Source organism: Oncorhynchus mykiss, chromosome 13 (genome assembly GCF_057628025.1).
Source record: "Oncorhynchus mykiss isolate SJ-2025 chromosome 13, ASM5762802v1, whole genome shotgun sequence".
NCBI lineage: Eukaryota > Metazoa > Chordata > Actinopteri > Salmoniformes > Salmonidae > Oncorhynchus > Oncorhynchus mykiss.
In genome coordinates this window covers 3,932,671-3,952,500 of record NC_143034.1, presented here as the reverse complement: position 1 = coordinate 3,952,500, position 19,830 = coordinate 3,932,671, and the positions used below count along the sequence as shown (strand labels likewise).

The window sequence follows — 19,830 nt, the reverse complement described above, 5'->3', positions numbered from 1 at the left end:
TCAACTCCCAGGACCACCCAAACATAACATGGTGTTGGTTCAACTCCCAGTACCACCCAAACATAACATGGTGTTGGTTCAACTCCCAGAACCACCCAAACATAACATGGTGGTCCTCTGTTGGTTCAACTCCCAGGACCACCCAAACATAACACGGTGTTGGTTCAACTCCCAGGACCACCCAAACATAACATGGTGTTGGTTCAACTCCCAGGACCACCCAAACATAACATGGTGGTCCTCTGTTGGTTCAACTCCCAGGACCACCCAAACATAACATGGTGGTCCTCTGTTGGTTCAACTCCCAGGACCACCCAAACATAACATGGTGGTCCTCTGTTGGTTCAACTCCCAGGACCACCCAAACATAACATGGTGGTCCTCTGTTGGTTCAACTCCCAGGACCACCCAAACATAACATGGTGTTGGTTCAACTCCCAGGACCACCCAAACATAACATGGTGGTCCTCTGTTGGTTCAACTCCCAGGACCACCCAAACATAACATGGTGTTGGTTCAACTCCCAGTACCACCCAAACATAACATGGTGTTGGTTCAACTCCCAGAACCACCCAAACATAACATGGTGGTCCTCTGTTGGTTCAACTCCCAGGACCACCCAAACATAACATGGTGTTGGTTCAACTCCCAGGACCACCCAAACATAACAGGGTGTTGGTTCAACTCCCAGTACCACCCAAACATAACATGGTGTTGGTTCAACTCCCAGGACCACCCAAACATAACATGGTGGTCCTCTGTTGGTTCAACTCCCAGGACCACCCACACATAACACGGTGTTGGTTCAACTCCCAGAACCACCCAAACATAACATGGTGTTGGTTCAACTCCCAGGACCACCCAAACATAACAGGGTGTTGGTTCAACTCCCAGGACCACCCAAACATAACATGGTGTTGGTTCAACTCCCAGTACCACCCAAACATAACATGGTGTTGGTTCAACTCCCAGTACCACCCAAACATAACACGGTGTTGGTTCAACTCCCAGTACCACCCAAACATAACACGGTGTTGGTTCAACTCCCAGGACCACCCAAACATAACATGGTGTTGGTTCAACTCCCAGAACCACCCAAACATAACATGGTGTTGGTTCAACTCCCAGAACCACCCAAACATAACATGGTGTTGGTTCAACTCCCAGGACCACCCAAACATAACATGGTGGTCCTCTGTTGGTTCAACTCCCAGGACCACCCAAACATAACATGGTGGTCCTCTGTTGGTTCAACTCCCAGGACCACCCAAACATAACATGGTGTTGGTTCAACTCCCAGGACCACCCAAACATAACATGGTGGTCCTCTGTTGGTTCAACTCCCAGGACCACCCAAACATAACATGGTGTTGGTTCAACTCCCAGAACCACCCAAACAAAACATGGTGGTCCTCTGTTGGTTCAACTCCCAGGACCACCCAAACATAACATGGTGGTCCTCTGTTGGTTCAACTCCCAGGACCACCCAAACATAACATGGTGTTGGTTCAACTTCCAGGACCACCCAAACATAACATGGTGGTCCTCTGTTGGTTCAACTCCCAGGACCACCCAAACATAACATGGTGTTGGTTCAACTCCCAGGACCACCCAAACATAACATGGTGTTGGTTCAACTCCCAGGGCCACCCAAACATAACATGGTGGTCCTCTGTTGGTTCAACTCCCAGGACCACCCAAACATAACATGGTGTTGGTTCAACTCCCAGGACCACCCAAACATAACATGGTGTTGGTTCAACTCCCAGGACCACCCACACATAACACGGTGTTGGTTCAACTCCCAGGACCACCCAAACATAACATGGTGGTCCTCTGTTGGATCAACTCCCAGAACCACCCAAACATAACATGGTGTTGGTTCAACTCCCAGGACCACCCAAACATAACAGGGTGTTGGTTCAACTCCCAGGACCACCCAAACATAACATGGTGTTGGTTCAACTCCCAGGACCACCCACACATAACACGGTGTTGGTTCAACTCCCAGGACCACCCAGACATAACATGGTGTTGGTTCAACTCCCAGGACCACCCAAACATAGCATGGTGGTCCTCTGTTGGTTCAACTCCCAGGACCACCCAAACATAACATGGTGTTGGTTCAACTCCCAGGACCACCCAAACATAACAGGGTGTTGGTTCAACTCCCAGTACCACCCAAACATAACATGGTGTTGGTTCACCTCCCAGGACCACCCAAACATAACATGGTGGTCCTCTGTTGGTTCAACTCCCAGGACCACCCACACATAACACGGTGTTGGTTCAACTCCCAGAACCACCCAAACATAACATGGTGTTGGTTCAACTCCCAGGACCACCCAAACATAACAGGGTGTTGGTTCAACTCCCAGGACCACCCAAACATAACATGGTGTTGGTTCAACTCCCAGTACCACCCAAACATAACATGGTGTTGGTTCAACTCCCAGTACCACCCAAACATAACACGGTGTTGGTTCAACTCCCAGTACCACCCAAACATAACACGGTGTTGGTTCAACTCCCAGGACCACCCAAACATAACATGGTGTTGGTTCAACTCCCAGAACCACCCAAACATAACATGGTTTTGGTTCAACTCCCAGAACCACCCAAACATAACATGGTGTTGGTTCAACTCCCAGGACCACCCAAACATAACATGGTGTTGGTTCAACTCCCAGGACCATCGAAACATAACAGGGTTTTGGTTCAACTCCCAGAACCACCCAAACATAACACATGACTGTTAGTCGCTTTGGACAAAAGTGTCTGCTAACTGGCATTATTAGATTATAATCATGATTTTAATAATTACTATGTGTGTGTTACTGTGTGTGTCAGTGGCAGTGTGTGTCTCACGGTGTGTGCGTTTGGTTCGGTGTGTATGTATTTGTCATTGTATGTGTATATGTTCGTGTGTGTGTATGTGTGTGTGTGTGTGTGTGTGTGTGTGGTCCTGTGTGTGTGTGTGTGTGTGTGTGTATGTACCTCTGTGTGTGTGTTTGTTTCGGTGTGTATGTATGTATGTATTTGTGATTGTATGGGTATATGTTCGTGTGTGTGTGTGTATGTGTGTGTATGTACCTCTGTGTATGTACCTCTGTGTGTATGTGTGTATGTGTATGTGTGTGTGTGTGTATGTGTATGTGTGTATGTGTGTGTATGTACCTCTGTGTGTATGTGTGTGTGTGTGTGTGTGTGTGTGTGTGTGTGTGTGTGTGTGTGTGTGTATGTGTGTGTGTGTGTGTCTCACCGCGTGTGTAGCACAGTTTGCAGCATGTTCATAGTCTGTGGGTTGATACCTCTTATTGGACGGAACTCTGTTATTCATAAATCTGGAATTCAGAACAGACACAAACAGAACAATCAGCGATCGGACAGTCAGCCAATCAGCCAATCAGACAGTCAGCCAGTCAGCCAGTCAGACAATCAGCCATTCAGCCAGTCAGCCAATCAGACAGTCAGCCAATCAGCCAGTCAGACAGTCAGCCAATCAGACAGTGAGACAGTCAGAACAGACAACAAACAGAACAATCAGCGATCTGACAATCAGCCAATCAGACAGTCAGCCAATCAGCCAGTCAGCCAATCAGACAGTCAGCCAATCAGCGTTCTGACAGTCAGCCAATCAGACAGTCAGCCAGTCAGCCAATCAGCCAGTCAGCAATTCAGAACAGACAACAAACAGAACAATCAGCAATCAGACAGTCAGCCAATCAGCCAGTCAGCCAATCAGACAATCAGCGTTCTGACAATCAGCCAATCAGACAGTCAGCCAATCAGACAGTCAGCCAATCAGACAATCAGCGTTCTGACAGTCAGCCAATCAGACAGTCAGCCAATCAGCCAGTCAGCCAATCAGACAGTCAGCCAATCAGCCAATCAGCCAGTCAGACAGTCAGCCAATCAGACAATCAGCATTCAGCCAATCAGCCAGTCAGACAGTCAGCCAATCAGACAATCAGCGGTCTGACAATCAGCCAATCAGACAGTCAGCCAATCAGCCAGTCAGCCAATCAGACAGTCAGCCAATCAGCCAGTCAGCCAATCAGCCAGTCAGCCAATCAGCCAGTCAGACAGTCAGCCAATCAGACAATCAGCGTTCTGACAGTCAGCCAATCAGCCAATCAGCCAGTCAGACAGTCAGCCAATCAGAATTCTGACAATCAGCCAATCAGACAGTCAGCCAATCAGACAGTCAGCCAATCAGCCAGTCAGCCAATCAGACAATCAGCGGTCTGACAATCAGCCAATCAGACAGTCAGCCAATCAGCCAGTCAGCCAATCAGACAGTCAGCCAATCAGCCAGTCAGCCAATCAGACAGTCAGCCAATCAGACAGTCAGCCAATCAGCCAGTCAGACAGTCAGCCAATCAGACAATCAGCGTTCTGACAGTCAGCCAATCAGACAGTCAGCCAATCAGACAATCAGCTTTCTGACAGTCAGCCAATCAGCCAATCAGACAGTCAGTCAATCAGACAGTCAGCCAATCAGACAATCAGCGTTCTGACAATCAGCCAATCAGCCAGTCAGCCAATCAGCCAGTCAGCCAATCAGCCAATCAGACAGTCAGCCAATCAGACAATCAGCGTTCTGACAGTCAGCCAATCAGACAGTCAGCCAATCAAACATTACTGACTCTATATTATTAAATGATACTGCCCCTCCCCCCCCTCATTTTCTCTCCCTCCATCAGTCTGTGTTCTCTCTCTCTCCACCTCCCTCCATCAGTCTGTGTTCTCTCTCTCTCCACCTCCCTCCATCAGTCTGTGTTCTCTCTCTCCACCTCCATCAGTCTGTGTTTGTTCTCTCTCTCCACCTCCCTCCATCAGTCTGTGTTTGTTCTCTCTCCACCTCCCTCCATCAGTCTGTGTTTGTTCTCTCTCTCTCCACCTCCACCAGTCTGTGTTTGTTCTCTCTCTCCACCTCCCTCCACCAGTCTGTGTTTGTTCTCTCTCCACCTCCATCAGTCTGTGTTTGTTCTCTCTCCACCTCCATCAGTCTGTGTTCTCTCTCTCCACCTCCATCAGTCTGTGTTTGTTCTCTCTCTCCACCTCCCTCCATCAGTCTGTGTTTGTTCTCTCTCCACCTCCCTCCATCAGTCTGTGTTTGTTCTCTCTCTCCACCTCCACCAGTCTGTGTTTGTTCTCTCTCTCCACCTCCATCAGTCTGTGTTTGTTCTCTCTCTCCACCTCCCTCCATCAGTCTGTGTTTGTTCTCTCTCCACCTCCCTCCATCAGTCTGTGTTTGTTCTCTCTCTCCACCTCCATCAGTCTGTGTTTGTTCTCTCTCTCCACCTCCATCAGTCTGTGTTTGTTCTCTCTCTCCACCTCCCTCCATCAGTCTGTGTTTGTTCTCTCTCCACCTCCCTCCATCAGTCTGTGTTTGTTCTCTCTCTCCACCTCCACCAGTCTGTGTTTGTTCTCTCTCTCCACCTCCATCAGTCTGTGTTTGTTCTCTCTCTCCACCTCCCTCCATCAGTCTGTGTTTGTTCTCTCTCTCCACCTCCATCAGTCTGTGTTTGTTCGCTCTCTCCACCTCCCTCCATCAGTCTGTGTTTGTTCTCTCTCTCCACCTCCACCAGTCTGTTTGTTCTCTCTCTCCACCTCCCTCCATCAGTCTGTGTTTGTTCTCTCTCTCCACCTCCATCAGTCTGTGTTTGTTGTCTCTCTCCATCTCCCTCCATCAGTCTGTGTTTGTTCTCTCTCTCCACCTCCCTCCATCAGTCTGTGTTTGTTCTCGCTCTCCACCTCCCTCCATCAGTCTGTGTTTGTTCTCTCTCTCTCCACCTCCCTCCATCAGTCTGTTTGTTCTCTCTCTCCACCTCCACCAGTCTGTTTGTTCTCTCTCCACCTCCCTCCATCAGTCTGTGTTTGTTCTCTCTCTCCACCTCCCTCCATCAGTCTGTGTTCTCTCTCTCCACCTCCCTCCATCAGTCTGTGTTTGTTCTCTCTCTCCACCTCCATCAGTCTGTGTTCTCTCTCTCCACCTCCCTCCATCAGTCTGTGTTTGTTCTCTCTCTCTCCACCTCCCTCCATCAGTCTGTGTTTGTTCTCTCTCCACCTCCCTCCATCAGTCTGTGTTTGTTTTCTCTCCACCTCCATCAGTCTGTGTTTGTTCTCTCTCTCCACCTCCATCAGTCTGTGTTTGTTCTCTCTCTCCACCTCCCTCCATCAGTCTGTGTTTGTTCTCTCTCTCCACCTCCCTCCATCAGTCTGTGTTTGTTCTCTCTCTCCACCTCCATCAGTCTGTGTTTGTTCTCTCTCTCCACCTCCCTCCATCAGTCTGTTTCTTCTCTCTCTCCACCTTCATCAGTCTGTGTTTGTTTTGTCTGATTGATGGCAATCAGAGATGTTCTTTCAGAGTTCTGGAATCTCTCTCTCTCAGAAACTTGCTTTTTTCCATGACTACTGTTGCCTGGCAACTGCCAGTAACCATGGATCAACTGAGGCAGAAATAAGAGGTCTGTCTCTCTCACACACACGAAGTAGCTGTAGTGTGGTGATGTCACTGTAGACATGGAAACCCCCGAGCAAGGAATTTTTTACGTCACTGAAAACTCCCTTTTCCTCTTGTCTCTTTTCTTCCATCCCCTTCTCCTCCACTCCCAGATCCATCTCTCCTCTCCCTCCTTCTCCTCACTCCCAGATCCATCACCCTCTCCCTCCTTCCTCTTCTCCTCACTCCCAGATCCATCACCCTCTCCCTCCTTCTCCTCACTCCCAGATCCATCACCCTCTCCCTCCATCCCCGTCTCCTTCTCCTCACTCCCAGATCCATCACCCTCTCCTGCCATCCTCTTCTCCTTCTCCTCCACTCCCAGATCCATCACCCTCTCCCTCCATCCCCGTCGCCTCACTCCCAGATCCATCACCCTCTCCCTCCATCCCGTCTCCTCACTCCCAGATCCATCACCCTCACCCTCCATCCCGTCTCCTCACTCCCAGATCCATCACCCTCTCCCTCCATCCCGTCTCCTCACTCCCAGATCCATCACCCTCTCCTCACTCCCAGATCCATCACCCTCTCCCTCCTTCTCCTCACTCCCAGATCCATCACCCTCTCCCTCCATCCTCTTCTCCTCCACTCCCAGATCCATCACCCTCTCCCTCGATCCCCGTCTCCTCACTCCCAGATCCATCACCCTCTCCCTCCATCCTCTTCTCCTTCTCCTCCACTCCCAGATCCATCCCCGTCTCCTCACTCCCAGATCCATCACTCTCTCCCTCCATCCCTGTCTCCTTTTCCTCACTCCCAGATCCATCCCACTCTCCCTCCATCCCCTTCTCCTTCTCCTCAATCCCCAGATCCATCCCCTTCTCCTTCTCCTCCACTCCCAGATCCATCACCCTCTCCCTCCATCCCTGTCTCCTCACTCCCAGATCCATCACCCTCTCCCTCCATCCCTGTCTCCTTCTCCTCACTCCCAGATCCATCACCCTCTCCCTCCATCCCCGTCTCCTCCACTCCCAGATCCATCACCCTCTCCCTCCATCCCTGTCTCCTTCTCCACTCCGAGATCCATCACCCTCTCCCTCCATCCCTGTCTCCTTCTCCACTCCCAGATCCATCACCCTCTCCCTCCATCCCCTTCTCCTCCTCCACTCCCAGATCCATCACCCTCTCCCTCCATCCCTGTCTCCACTCCGAGATCCATCACCCTCTCCCTCCATCCCTGTCTCCTTCTCCACTCCGAGATCCATCACCCTCTCCCTCCATCCCTGTCTCCTTCTCCACTCCCAGATCCATCACCCTCTCCCTCCATCCCCGTCTCCTCCTCCACTCCCAGATCCATCTCTCCTCTCCCTCCATCCCGTCTCCTCCTCCACTCCCAGATCCATCTCTCCTCTCCCTCCATCCCGTCTCCTCCTCCACTCCCAGATCCATCTCTCCTCTCCCTCCATCCCGTCTCCTCCTCCACTCCCAGATCCATCTCTCCTCTCCCTCCATCCCGTCTCCTCCTCCACTCCCAGATCCATCTCTCCTCTCCCTCCATCCCGTCTCCTCCTCCACTCCCAGATCCATCTCTCCCCTCCCTCCATCCCGTCTCCTCCTCCACTCCCAGATCCATCTCTCCTCTCCCTCCATCCCGTCTCCTCCTCCACTCCCAGATCCATCTCTCCTCTCCCTCCATCCCGTCTCCTCCTCCACTCCCAGATCCATCTCTCCTCTCCCTCCATCCCGTCTCCTCCTCCACTCCCAGATCCATCTCTCCTCTCCCTCCATCCCGTCTCCTCCTCCACTCCCAGATCCATCTCTCCTCTCCCTCCATCCCGTCTCCTCCTCCACTCCCAGATCCATCTCTCCTCTCCCTCCATCCCGTCTCCTCCTCCACTCCCAGATCCATCTCTCCTCTCCCTCCATCCCGTCTCCTCCTCCACTCCCAGATCCATCTCTCCTCTCCCTCCATCCCGTCTCCTCCTCCACTCCCAGATCCATCTCTCCTCTCCCTCCATCCCGTCTCCTCCTCCACTCCCAGATCCATCTCTCCTCTCCCTCCATCCCGTCTCCTCCTCCACTCCCAGATCCATCTCTCCTCTCCCTCCATCCCGTCTCCTCCTCCACTCCCAGATCCATCTCTCCTCTCCCTCCATCCCGTCTCCTCCTCCACTCCCCGATCCATCTCTCCTCTCCCTCCATCCCGTCTCCTCCTCCACTCCCAGATCCATCTCTCCTCTCCCTCCATCCCGTCTCCTCCTCCACTCCCAGATCCATCTCTCCTCTCCCTCCATCCCGTCTCCTCCTCCACTCCCAGATCCATCTCTCCTCTCCCTCCATCCCGTCTCCTCCTCCACTCCCCGATCCATCTCTCCCCTCCCTCCCTCCCTCCGTCTCCTCCTCCACTCCCAGATCCATCTCTCCCCTCCCTCCCTCCATCCCGTCTCCTCCTCCACTCCCAGATCCATCTCTCCTCTCCCTCCATTCCGTCTCCTCCTCCACTCCCAGATCCATCACCCTCTCCCTCCATCCTGTCTCCTGCTCCACTCCCAGATCCATCTCTCCCCTCCGTCTCCTCCTCCACTCCCAGATCCATCTCTCCTCTCCCTCCATCCCGTCTCCTCCTCCACTCCCAGATCCATCTCTCCCCTCCCTCCCTCCGTCTCCTCCTCCACTCCCAGATCCATCTCTCCCCTCCCTCCCTCCGTCTCCTCCTCCACTCCCAGATCCATCTCTCCCCTCCCTCCATCCCGTCTCCTCCTCCACTCCCAGATCCATCTCTCCCCTCCCTCCATCCCGTCTCCTCCTCCACTCCCAGATCCATCTCTCCCCTCCCTCCATCCCATCTCCTCCTCCACTCCCAGATCCATCTCTCCCCTCCCTCCGTCTCCTCCTCCACTCCCAGATCCATCTCTCCCCTCCCTCCGTCTCCTCCTCCACTCCCAGATCCATCTCTCCCCTCCCTCCCTCCGTCTCCTCCTCCACTCCCAGATCCATCTCTCCCCTCCCTCCATCCCGTCTCCTCCTCCACTCCCAGATCCATCTCTCCCCTCCATCCCGTCTCCTCCTCCACTCCCAGATCCATCTCTCCCCTCCATCCCGTCTCCTCCTCCACTCCCAGATCCATCTCTCCCCTCCCTCCCTCCCTCCGTCTCCTCCTCCACTCCCAGATCCATCTCTCCTCTCCCTCCTCCTCCACTCCCAGATCCATCTCTCCCCTCCCTCCTCCTCCACTCCCAGATCCATCTCTCCTCTCCCTCCATCCAGTCTCCTCCTCCACTCCCAGATCCATCTCTCCTCTCCCTCCATCCCGTCTCCTCCTCCACTCCCAGATCCATCTCTCCTCTCCCTCCATCCCGTCTCCTCCTCCACTCCCAGATCCATCTCTCCTCTCCCTCCATCCCGTCTCCTCCTCCACTCCCAGATCCATCTCTCCTCTCCCTCCATCCCGTCTCCTCCTCCACTCCCAGATCCATCTCTCCTCTCCCTCCATCCCGTCTCCTCCTCCACTCCCAGATCCATCTCTCCTCTCCCTCCATCCCGTCTCCTCCTCCACTCCCCGATCCATCTCTCCTCTCCCTCCATCCCGTCTCCTCCTCCACTCCCAGATCCATCTCTCCTCTCCCTCCATCCCGTCTCCTCCTCCACTCCCAGATCCATCTCTCCTCTCCCTCCATCCCGTCTCCTCCTCCACTCCCAGATCCATCTCTCCTCTCCCTCCATCCCGTCTCCTCCTCCACTCCCAGATCCATCTCTCCTCTCCCTCCATCCCGTCTCCTCCTCCACTCCCCGATCCATCTCTCCCCTCCCTCCCTCCCTCCCTCCGTCTCCTCCTCCACTCCCAGATCCATCTCTCCCCTCCCTCCCTCCATCCCGTCTCCTCCTCCACTCCCAGATCCATCTCTCCTCTCCCTCCATTCCGTCTCCTCCTCCACTCCCAGATCCATCACCCTCTCCCTCCATCCTGTCTCCTGCTCCACTCCCAGATCCATCTCTCCCCTCCGTCTCCTCCTCCACTCCCAGATCCATCTCTCCTCTCCCTCCCTCCGTCTCCTCCTCCACTCCCAGATCCATCTCTCCCCTCCCTCCCTCCGTCTCCTCCTCCACTCCCAGATCCATCTCTCCCCTCCCTCCATCCCGTCTCCTCCTCCACTCCCAGATCCATCTCTCCCCTCCCTCCATCCCGTCTCCTCCTCCACTCCCAGATCCATCTCTCCTCTCCCTCCATCCCGTCTCCTCCTCCACTCCCAGATCCATCTCTCCCCTCCCTCCCTCCGTCTCCTCCTCCACTCCCAGATCCATCTCTCCTCTCCCTCCGTCTCCTCCTCCACTCCCAGATCCATCTCTCCTCTCCCTCCATCCCGTCTCCTCCTCCACTCCCAGATCCATCTCTCCCCTCCCTCCATCCCGTCTCCTCCTCCACTCCCAGATCCATCTCTCCTCTCCCTCCATCCCGTCTCCTCCTCCACTCCCAGATCCATCTCTCCCCTCCCTCCCTCCGTCTCCTCCTCCACTCCCAGATCCATCTCTCCCCTCCCTCCGCCTCCTCCTCCACTCCCAGATCCATCTCTCCCCTCCCTCCGTCTCCTCCTCCACTCCCAGATCCATCTCTCCTCTCCCTCCGTCTCCTCCTCCACTCCCAGATCCATCTCTCCTCTCCCTCCATCCCGTCTCCTCCTCCACTCCCAGATCCATCTCTCCTCTCCCTCCATCCCGTCTCCTCCTCCACTCCCAGATCCATCTCTCCCCTCCCTCCATCCCGTCTCCTCCTCCACTCCCAGATCCATCTCTCCTCTCCCTCCGTCTCCTCCTCCACTCCCAGATCCATCTCTACTCTCCCTCCATCCCGTCTCCTCCTCCACTCCCAGATCCATCTCTCCTCTCCCTCCATCCCGTCTCCTCCTCCACTCCCAGATCCATCTCTCCCCTCCCTCCATTCCGTCTCCTCCTCCACTCCCAGATCCATCTCTCCCCTCCCTCCATCCCCGTCTCCTCCTCCACTCCCAGATCCATCTCTCCTCTCCCTCCATCCCGTCTCCTCCTCCACTCCCAGATCCATCTCTCCTCTCCCTCCATCCCGTCTCCTCCTCCACTCCCAGATCCATCTCTCCTCTCCCTCCATCCCGTCTCCTCCTCCACTCCCAGATCCATCTCTCCTCTCCCTCCCTCCCGTCTCCTCCTCCACTCCCAGATCCATCTCTCCTCTCCCTCCATCCCGTCTCCTCCTCCACTCCCAGATCCATCTCTCCTCTCCCTCCCTCCCGTCTCCTCCTCCACTCCCAGATCCATCTCTCCTCTCCCTCCATCCCGTCTCCTCCTCCACTCCCAGATCCATCTCTCCTCTCCCTCCGTCTCCTCCTCCACTCCCAGATCCATCTCTCCTCTCCCTCCATCCCGTCTCCTCCTCCACTCCCAGATCCATCTCTCCTCTCCCTCCATCCCGTCTCCTCCTCCACTCCCAGATCCATCTCTCCTCTCCCTCCGTCTCCTCCTCCACTCCCAGATCCATCTCTCCCCTCCTTTCCTTTCAGTGATTAAATTAACATGAAGAAAAGAGGATGTGCGGAGACACGAACACACACACACACACACACACACACACACACACACACACACACACACACACACACACACACACACACACACACACACACACACACACACACACACACACACACACACACACGTAGACACGAACACACACACACACGTAGACACGAACACACACACACACACACACACACACGTAGACACGAACACACACACACACACACACACACACACACACACACACACACGTAGACACGAACAAACACACACACACACACACACACACACACGTAGACACGAACACACACATGCGCGCACACACACACACACACACACACACACACACACACACACACACACACACACACACACACACACACACGTAGACACGAACACACACACACACGTAGACACGAACACACACACACACACACGTAGACACGAACACACACACACATGCGCGCACACACACGCAGACAGGGTGTGTGTGTGTGTGTAACGTCAGCGGTTATATCTGGGCCACAAAGAAAGAGGCTGGGTGTGTGTGTGTGTGTGTGTGTGTGTGTGTGTGTGTGTGTGTGTGTGTGTGTGTTCCCGTCTCTGTGAAAGAACAGAGATACTGTCACCACCGCACACACACATGAAGAGTTGCATTAGCTCCCAGGGCTTTAGCTCAACTGGCTAACAGTCACGGGGTTCAACCCCAGTCTGTCACACACAGACGCCTGGCCCAGTAAGTCTCTATAATGTGTTCTGGGGTGAAGTTTCCCCTAGGAACAGACCTAGGATCAGCGTCCCCTAGGATCAGCATCCCCTAGGTACAGACCTAGGATCAGCATCCCCTAGGTACAGACCTAGGATCAGCATCCCCTAGGTACAGACCTAGGATCAGCATCCCCTAGGTACAGACCTAGGATCAGCATCCCCTAGGTACAGACCTAGGATCAGCATCCCCTAGGTATAGACCTAGGATCAGCATCCCCTTAGGTACAGACCTAGGATCAGCATCCCCTTAGGTACAGACCTAGGATCAGCATCCCCTTAGGTACAGACCTAGGATCAGCATCCCCTAGGTACAGACCTAGGATCAGCATCCCCTAGGTACAGACCTAGGATCAGCATCCCCTAGGTACAGACCTAGGATCAGCATCCCCTAGGTACAGACCTAGGATCAGCATCCCCTAGGTACAGACCTAGGATCAGCATCCCCTAGGTACAGACCTAGGATCAGCATCCCCTAGGTACAGACCTAGGATCAGCATCCCTTAGGTACAGACCTAGGATCAGCATCCCCTAGGTACAGACCTACGATCAGCTTCCCCTATGTACAGACCTAGGATCAGCTTCCCCTAGGATCAGCATCCCCTAGGAACAGACCTAGGATCAGCATCCCCTAGGATCAGCATCCCCTAGGATCAGCTTCTCCTAACCTTAACCATTAGTGGATAAAACGCAAAAAAGGACCCTCTTTAGTCTCTAAACACTATACAGTAGGTTGAGGTTGTCCCTCTCTAGTCTCTAAACACTATAAAGTAGGTTGAGGTTGTCCCTCTCTAGTCTCTAAACACTATAAAGTAGGTTGAGGTTGTCCCTCTCTGGTCTCTAAACACTATAAAGTAGGTTGAGGTTGTCCCTCTAGTTTCTAAACACTATAAAGTAGGTTGAGGTTGTCTCTCTCTAGTCTCTAAACACTATAAAGTAGGTTGAGGTTGTCCCTCTAGTCTCTAAACACTATAAAGTAGGTTGAGGTTGTCTCTCTCTAGTCTCTAAACACTATAAAGTAGGTTGAGGTTGTCTCTCTAGTCTCTAAACACTATAAAGTAGGTAGAGGTTGTCCCTCTCTAGTCTCTAAACACTATAAAGTAGGTTGAGGTTGTCCCTCTCTAAACACTATAAAGTAGGTTGACGTTGTCCCTCTTTAGTCTCTAAACACTATAAAGTAGATTGAGGTTGTCCCTCTCCAGTCTCTAAACACTATAAAGTAGGTTGAGGTTGTCCCTCTCCAGTCTCTAAACACTAAAGTAGGTTGAGGTTGTCTCTCTCTAGTCTCTAAACACTATAAAGTAGGTTGAGGTTGTCCCTCTCTAGTCTCTAAACACTATAAAGTAGGTTGAGGTTGTCCCTCTCTAGTCTCTGAACACTATAAAGTAGATTGAGGTTGTCCCTCTCCAGTCTCTAAACACTATAAAGTAGGTTGAGGTTGTCTCTCTGTTGTCTCTAAACACTATAAAGTAGGTTGAGGTTGTCCCTCTCCGGTCTCTAAACACTATAAAGTAGGTTGAGGTTGTCTCTCTCTAGTCTCTAAACACTATAAAGTAGGTTGAGGTTGTCCCTCTCTAGTCTCTAAACACTATAAAGTAGGTTGAGGTTGTCCCTCTCTAGTCTCTAAACACTATAAAGTAGGTTGAGGTTGTCTCTCTCTAGTCTCTAAACACTATAAAGTAGGTTGAGGTTGTCCCTCTCTAGTCTCTAAACACTATAAAGTAGGTTGAGGTTGTCCCTCTCTAGTCTCTAAACACTATAAAGTAGGTTGAGGTTGTCCCTCTCTAGTCTCTAAACACTATAAAGTAGGTTGAGGTTGTCCCTCTAGTCTCTAAACACTATAAAGTAGGTTGAGGTTGTCCCTCTAGTCTCTAAACACTATAAAGTAGGTTGAGGTTGTCCCTCTCTAAACACTATAAAGTAGGTTGAGGTTGTCCCTCTCCAGTCTCTAAACACTATAAAGTAGGTTGAGGTTGTCCCTCTAGTCTCTAAACACTATAAAGTAGGTTGAGGTTGTCCCTCTAGTCTCTAAACACTATAAAGTAGGTTGAGGTTGTCCCTCTAGTCTCTAAACACTATAAAGTAGGTTGAGGTTGTCTCTCTGTTGTCTCTCTCTAGTCTCTAAACACTATAAAGTAGGTTGAGGTTGTCTCTCTCTAGTCTCTAAACACTATAAAGTAGGTTGAGGTTGTCCCTCTCTAGTCTCTAAACACTATAAAGTAGGTTGAGGTTGTCCCTCTAGTCTCTAAACACTATAAAGTAGGTTGAGGTTGTCCCTCTCTAAACACTAAAGTAGGTTGAGGTTGTCTCTCTGTTGTCTCTCTCTAGTCTCTAAACACTATAAAGTAGGTTGAGGTTGTCCCTCTCTAGTCTCTAAACACTATAAAGTAGGTTGAGGTTGTCCCTCTCTAAACACTATAAAGTAGGTTGAGGTTGTCCCTCTCTAGTCTCTAAACACTATAAAGTAGGTTGAGGTTGTCTCTCTGTTGTCTCTCTCTAGTCTCTAAACACTATAAAGTAGGTTGAGGTTGTCTCTCTGTTGTCTCTCTCTAGTCTCTAAACACTATAAAGTAGGTTGAGGTTGTCCCTCTCTAAACACTATAAAGTAGGTTGAGGTTGTCTCTCTCTAGTCTCTAAACACTATAAAGTAGGTTGAGGTTGTCCCTCTCTAAACACTATAAAGTAGGTTGAGGTTGTCTCTCTCTAGTCTCTAAACACTATAAAGTAGGTTGAGGTTGTCCCTCTCTAAACACTATAAAGTAGGTTGAGGTTGTCCCTCTCTAGTCTCTAAACACTATAAAGTAGGTTGAGGTTGTCCCTCTCTAAACACTATAAAGTAGGTTGAGGTTGTCCCTCTCTAAACACTATAAAGTAGGTTGAGGTTGTCTCTCTGTTGTCTCTCTCTAGTCTCTAAACACTATAAAGTAGGTTGAGGTTGTCCCTCTCTAAACACAATAAAGTAGGTTGAGGTTGTCCCTCTCTAGTCTCTAAACACTATAAAGTAGGTTGAGGTTGTCCCTCTCTAAACACTATAAAGTAGGTTGAGGTTGTCCCTCTCTAGTCTCTAAACACTATAAAGTAGGTTGAGGTTGTCCCTCTCTAAACACTATAAAGTAGGTTGAGGTTGTCCCTCTCTAGTCTCTAAACACTATAAAGTAGGTTGAGGTTGTCCCTCTCTAAACACTATAAAGTAGGTTGAGGTTGTCTCTCTCCAGTCTCTAAACACACAGCAACTGGCCTGAATACAGGGACTTCCTCCTCCTCCTCTCTTTCCACCCCTCTTTCGCTCTCTTTCCATTTCTACCCCTCTCTCTTTCTCTCCATCTATACCCTCTCTCTCCATCTCTACCCTCTCTCTCTTTCCACCTCGTTCTCTCTTTCCACCTCTTTCTCTCCATCTCTACCCTCTCTTTCCACCTCTCTCTTTCTCTCCATCTTTACCCTCTCTCTTTTCAGCTCGCTCTACTCCCTCTTTCCATCCCTCCCCACATCCCTCCCTCCCCTCCATCAATCCCCACTCAATCCTCCCTCCCCTCCATCCATGCCTCCTCCTCCATCCATCCATCCATCCCTCCCTCCCTATACAGACAGCTGGCAGTTCTGTTAATTAGCTTATCAAGCTGTCTGTTAATGACCTGAGCCCCAGGCCACACACACATGGCCAGGCCAGACCAACAGATCACAGAGCCAAAGCCCAGCAGGGCTACCCCTAGTCCAGACTCTCTCTTTCTGACTGCAGTGTCCTGTCTGCCTGTCTGTGGTCAGTGTGTCCAGGCCTGTCTGTCTGTCTGTCTGTAGTCAGTGTCCAGACCTGTCTGCCTGTCTGTGGTCAGTGTGTCCAGACCTCTCTGTCTGTAGTCAGTGTGTCCAGACCTGTCTGCCTGTCTGTAGTCAGTATGTCCAGACCTGTCTGTAGTCAGTGTGTCCAGACCTGTCTGTAGTCAGTGTGTCCAGACCTGTCTGTCTGTGTGTCCAGACCTGTCTGTCTGTCTGTAGTCAGTGTGTCCAGACCGGTCTGTCTGTCTGTAGTCAGTGTGTCCAGACCTGTCTGTCTGTCTGTAGTCAGTGTGTCCAGACCTGTCTGTATGTCTGTCTGTAGTCAGTGTGTCCAGACCTGTCTGTATGTCTGTCTGTAGTCAGTGTGTCCAGACCTGTCTGTCTGTCTGTAGTCAGTGTGTCCAGACCTGTCTGTCTGTCTGTAGTCAGTCTGTCCAGACCTGTCTGTCTGTCTGTAGTCAGTCTGTCCAGACCTGTCTGTCTGTCTGTAGTCAGTCTGTCCAGACCTGTCTGTCTGTCTGTAGTCAGTGTGTCCAGACCTGTCTGTCTGTAGTCAGTCTGTCCAGACCTGTCTGTCTGTCTGTAGTCAGTGTGTCCAGACCTGTCTGTCTGTCTGTCTGTAGTCAGTGTGTCCAGACCTGTCTGTCTGTCTGTCTGTAGTCAGTGTGTCCAGACCTGTCTGTCTGTCTGTAGTCAGTGTGTCCAGACCTGTCTGTCTGTCTGTAGTCAGTCTGTCCAGACCTGTCTGTCTGTCTGTAGTCAGTCTGTCCAGACCTGTCTGTCTGTCTGTAGTCAGTCTGTCCAGACCTGTCTGTCTGTAGTCAGTGTGTCCATACCTGTCTGTCTGTCTGTAGTCAGTGTGTCCAGACCTGTCTGTCTGTCTGTAGTCAGTTTGTCCAGACCGGTCTGTCTGTCTGTAGTCAGTCTGTCCAGACCTGTCTATCTGTCTGTAGTCAAGTCTGTCCAGACCTGTCTGTCTGTAGTCAGTCTGTCCAGACCTGTCTGTCTGTCTGTAGTCAGTCTGTCCAGACCTGTCTGTCTGTAGTCAGTGTGTCCAGACCTGTCTGTCTGTAGTCAGTCTGTCCAGACCTGTCTGTCTGTAGTCAGTCTGTCCAGACCTGTCTGTCTGTAGTCAGTGTGTCCAGACCTGTCTGTCTGTCTGTCTGTAGTCAGTGTGTCCAGACCTGTCTGTCTGTCTGTCTGTAGTCAGTGTGTCCAGACCTGTCTGTCTGTCTGTCTGTAGTCAGTGTGTCCAGACCTGTCTGTCTGTCTGTCTGTAGTCAGTGTGTCCAGACCTGTCTGTCTGTAGTCAGTCTGTCTGTCTGTAGTCAGTGTGTCTGTCTGTAGTCAGTGTGTCTGTCTGTCTGTAGTCAGTCTGTCCAGACCTGTCTGTCTGTAGTCAGTGTGTCTGTCTGCTTCAAGACAAAGTGGTGTAGTCGTACAGCAGGACAGTAACAATACAACTACCTATCTGTCATCTCCTCTCACCGTTTATACACACACACACACACAGAGACACAGAGACACACACACAGACAGACAGACAGACAGACAGACAGACAGACAGACAGACAGACAGACACACACAGAGTGACCTAGGCTAACATTGATTGAACTATCCACTCCACCAATAGTCAGATGTACACAACCACCCTGCTTACTGACACAACCGCCCTGCTTACTGACACAACCACCCTGCTTACTGACACAACCGCCCTGCTAACTGACACAACCACTCTGCTTACTGACACAACCACCCTGCTTACTGACACAACCACCCTGCTTACTGACACAACCACCCTGCTTACTGACACAACCACCCTGCTTACTGACAAAACTGGGGTAAGCCCCCTCCCCTAGGAAAAGTCTACTGTAGTAAATGCATCAGGCTGATGTTGTCATCTGATGATGTAACTACTTTAAATCAGAAACCCATGGAAACAACTTAGCCATGATAGTGCAGCCTGTACAAGGAAACTGATATAAAATAGATTAGTAGAAGTAACACGTCCCTGCGCGGTCCTGTCGGGTTCCCGCGGGGCAGTAGAGGGGGTCCGGTATTATCGATAAGGACCATAATCGGTATTCGTTATTCTACTGTAAAACAGATCAGCTCCCGAGCAACGTAGACACAACTAAGACATTCAACCATTCCAACAGTGTATTATCGTTGTATTATTATCATATCATATTGTAATGAAACGGCGGGGAGCAGGACTCGAACCCTCGACCTTCTAGCCCGAAGTCCAGGGCGCCATCGACTGTACCGCAAAAGCTCCAGCGGCAGACTCGATATCCGCGCTTATAAACCCAGGGTCGTTACACTATTGTACCTAATAATAGCGTTACATAAAACCCAACTAATATAGGACAGCAGTCACAGGGAGTCCCAAATAGGTTAGAAACATCACCGCTGGTTATTGGGCGATATCGGTCTGTTCGGCTTATCAAACCAACACATTCAAAAACGTTGGTACAACGTCTACTAACTGGGAGTCGCGATGTTTACACATTTAGGTGCAATTTATAAAAACCCAAAACCACATACCTTACAAGATTCATTTAAAATGTGAAGGGGGGGAAAAAAGCAACAGTAGAGAGACGTGGGTGTAACGATGAAAAAATATGTCTTCAGAGTTGTGTTGTTTCAGCAGCGCTTTTTCCTCGACCGTCTTGATTCCAGCGGTGTGTTGCTGCTAGATATCTAAAAGACATCTAAAACCTGATGCTGCTGGTGATCACCGACTGGTGAGTATCCGGGATGCCGAAGGTGCTGCAGCGACGATAATGCGCGTGATTCAGAGCAGGCAACACCCGGAAGTGCGAACGATGTAAACGGTTTCTAGGGAAAACAGTCTTCCTGCGTCTCGGAAGAAAAAAAAATAATATATATTTTTTTAACTTATTTTTTCTTTCATTATTATTATTATTATTATTATTATTAATATTATTTTTTTTTAACCGGATTCGGTAACGGTTCAATCTGGACCCAAGTCCTGATGTTGTTTTAAGCGGCCAGAGATACCGGGTTGGAGAATAGTTGGTTCTTTCTCTTTATTTTCTAGAACAAAACGGACGACTACAGAATCAAGTCGGAATTTCTCTCAACATCATCATGTGTCGTAATATTTAACATAAAAACACATCCAGCAAAGCTTGAACCCAACATCTATAACCAAGACTTTTGGGTAGTTTAATCTACGTACTGAATGTGGCCGCTAGATGGCGAGAGTCCGACACCTGAACAAAAACAAGAGGAATCTGAGTGTCTGAATGATCTACGTGAAAAGTTT

At 51.1% G+C, this 19,830-nt stretch overlaps 1 protein-coding gene across 1 annotated transcript in view; it reads right to left on the bottom strand.

The window, feature by feature from the left end:
• Positions 1–19,365, bottom strand: part of LOC118947749 (monocyte to macrophage differentiation factor 2) — a 43,588-nt gene extending 24,223 nt beyond the window's left edge. Inside the window, exons 1-2 of the mRNA XM_090194743.1 lie at positions 19,086–19,365; positions 3,263–3,344 (exon numbers count right to left, since the gene is read on the bottom strand). Coding sequence (XP_090050869.1) covers positions 3,263–3,344; positions 19,086–19,099 — 96 coding nt within the window. The 5' untranslated portion in view covers positions 19,100–19,365. The remainder of the gene's footprint in view (positions 1–3,262; positions 3,345–19,085) is intronic.
• Positions 19,366–19,830: the final 465 nt, after the last annotated feature.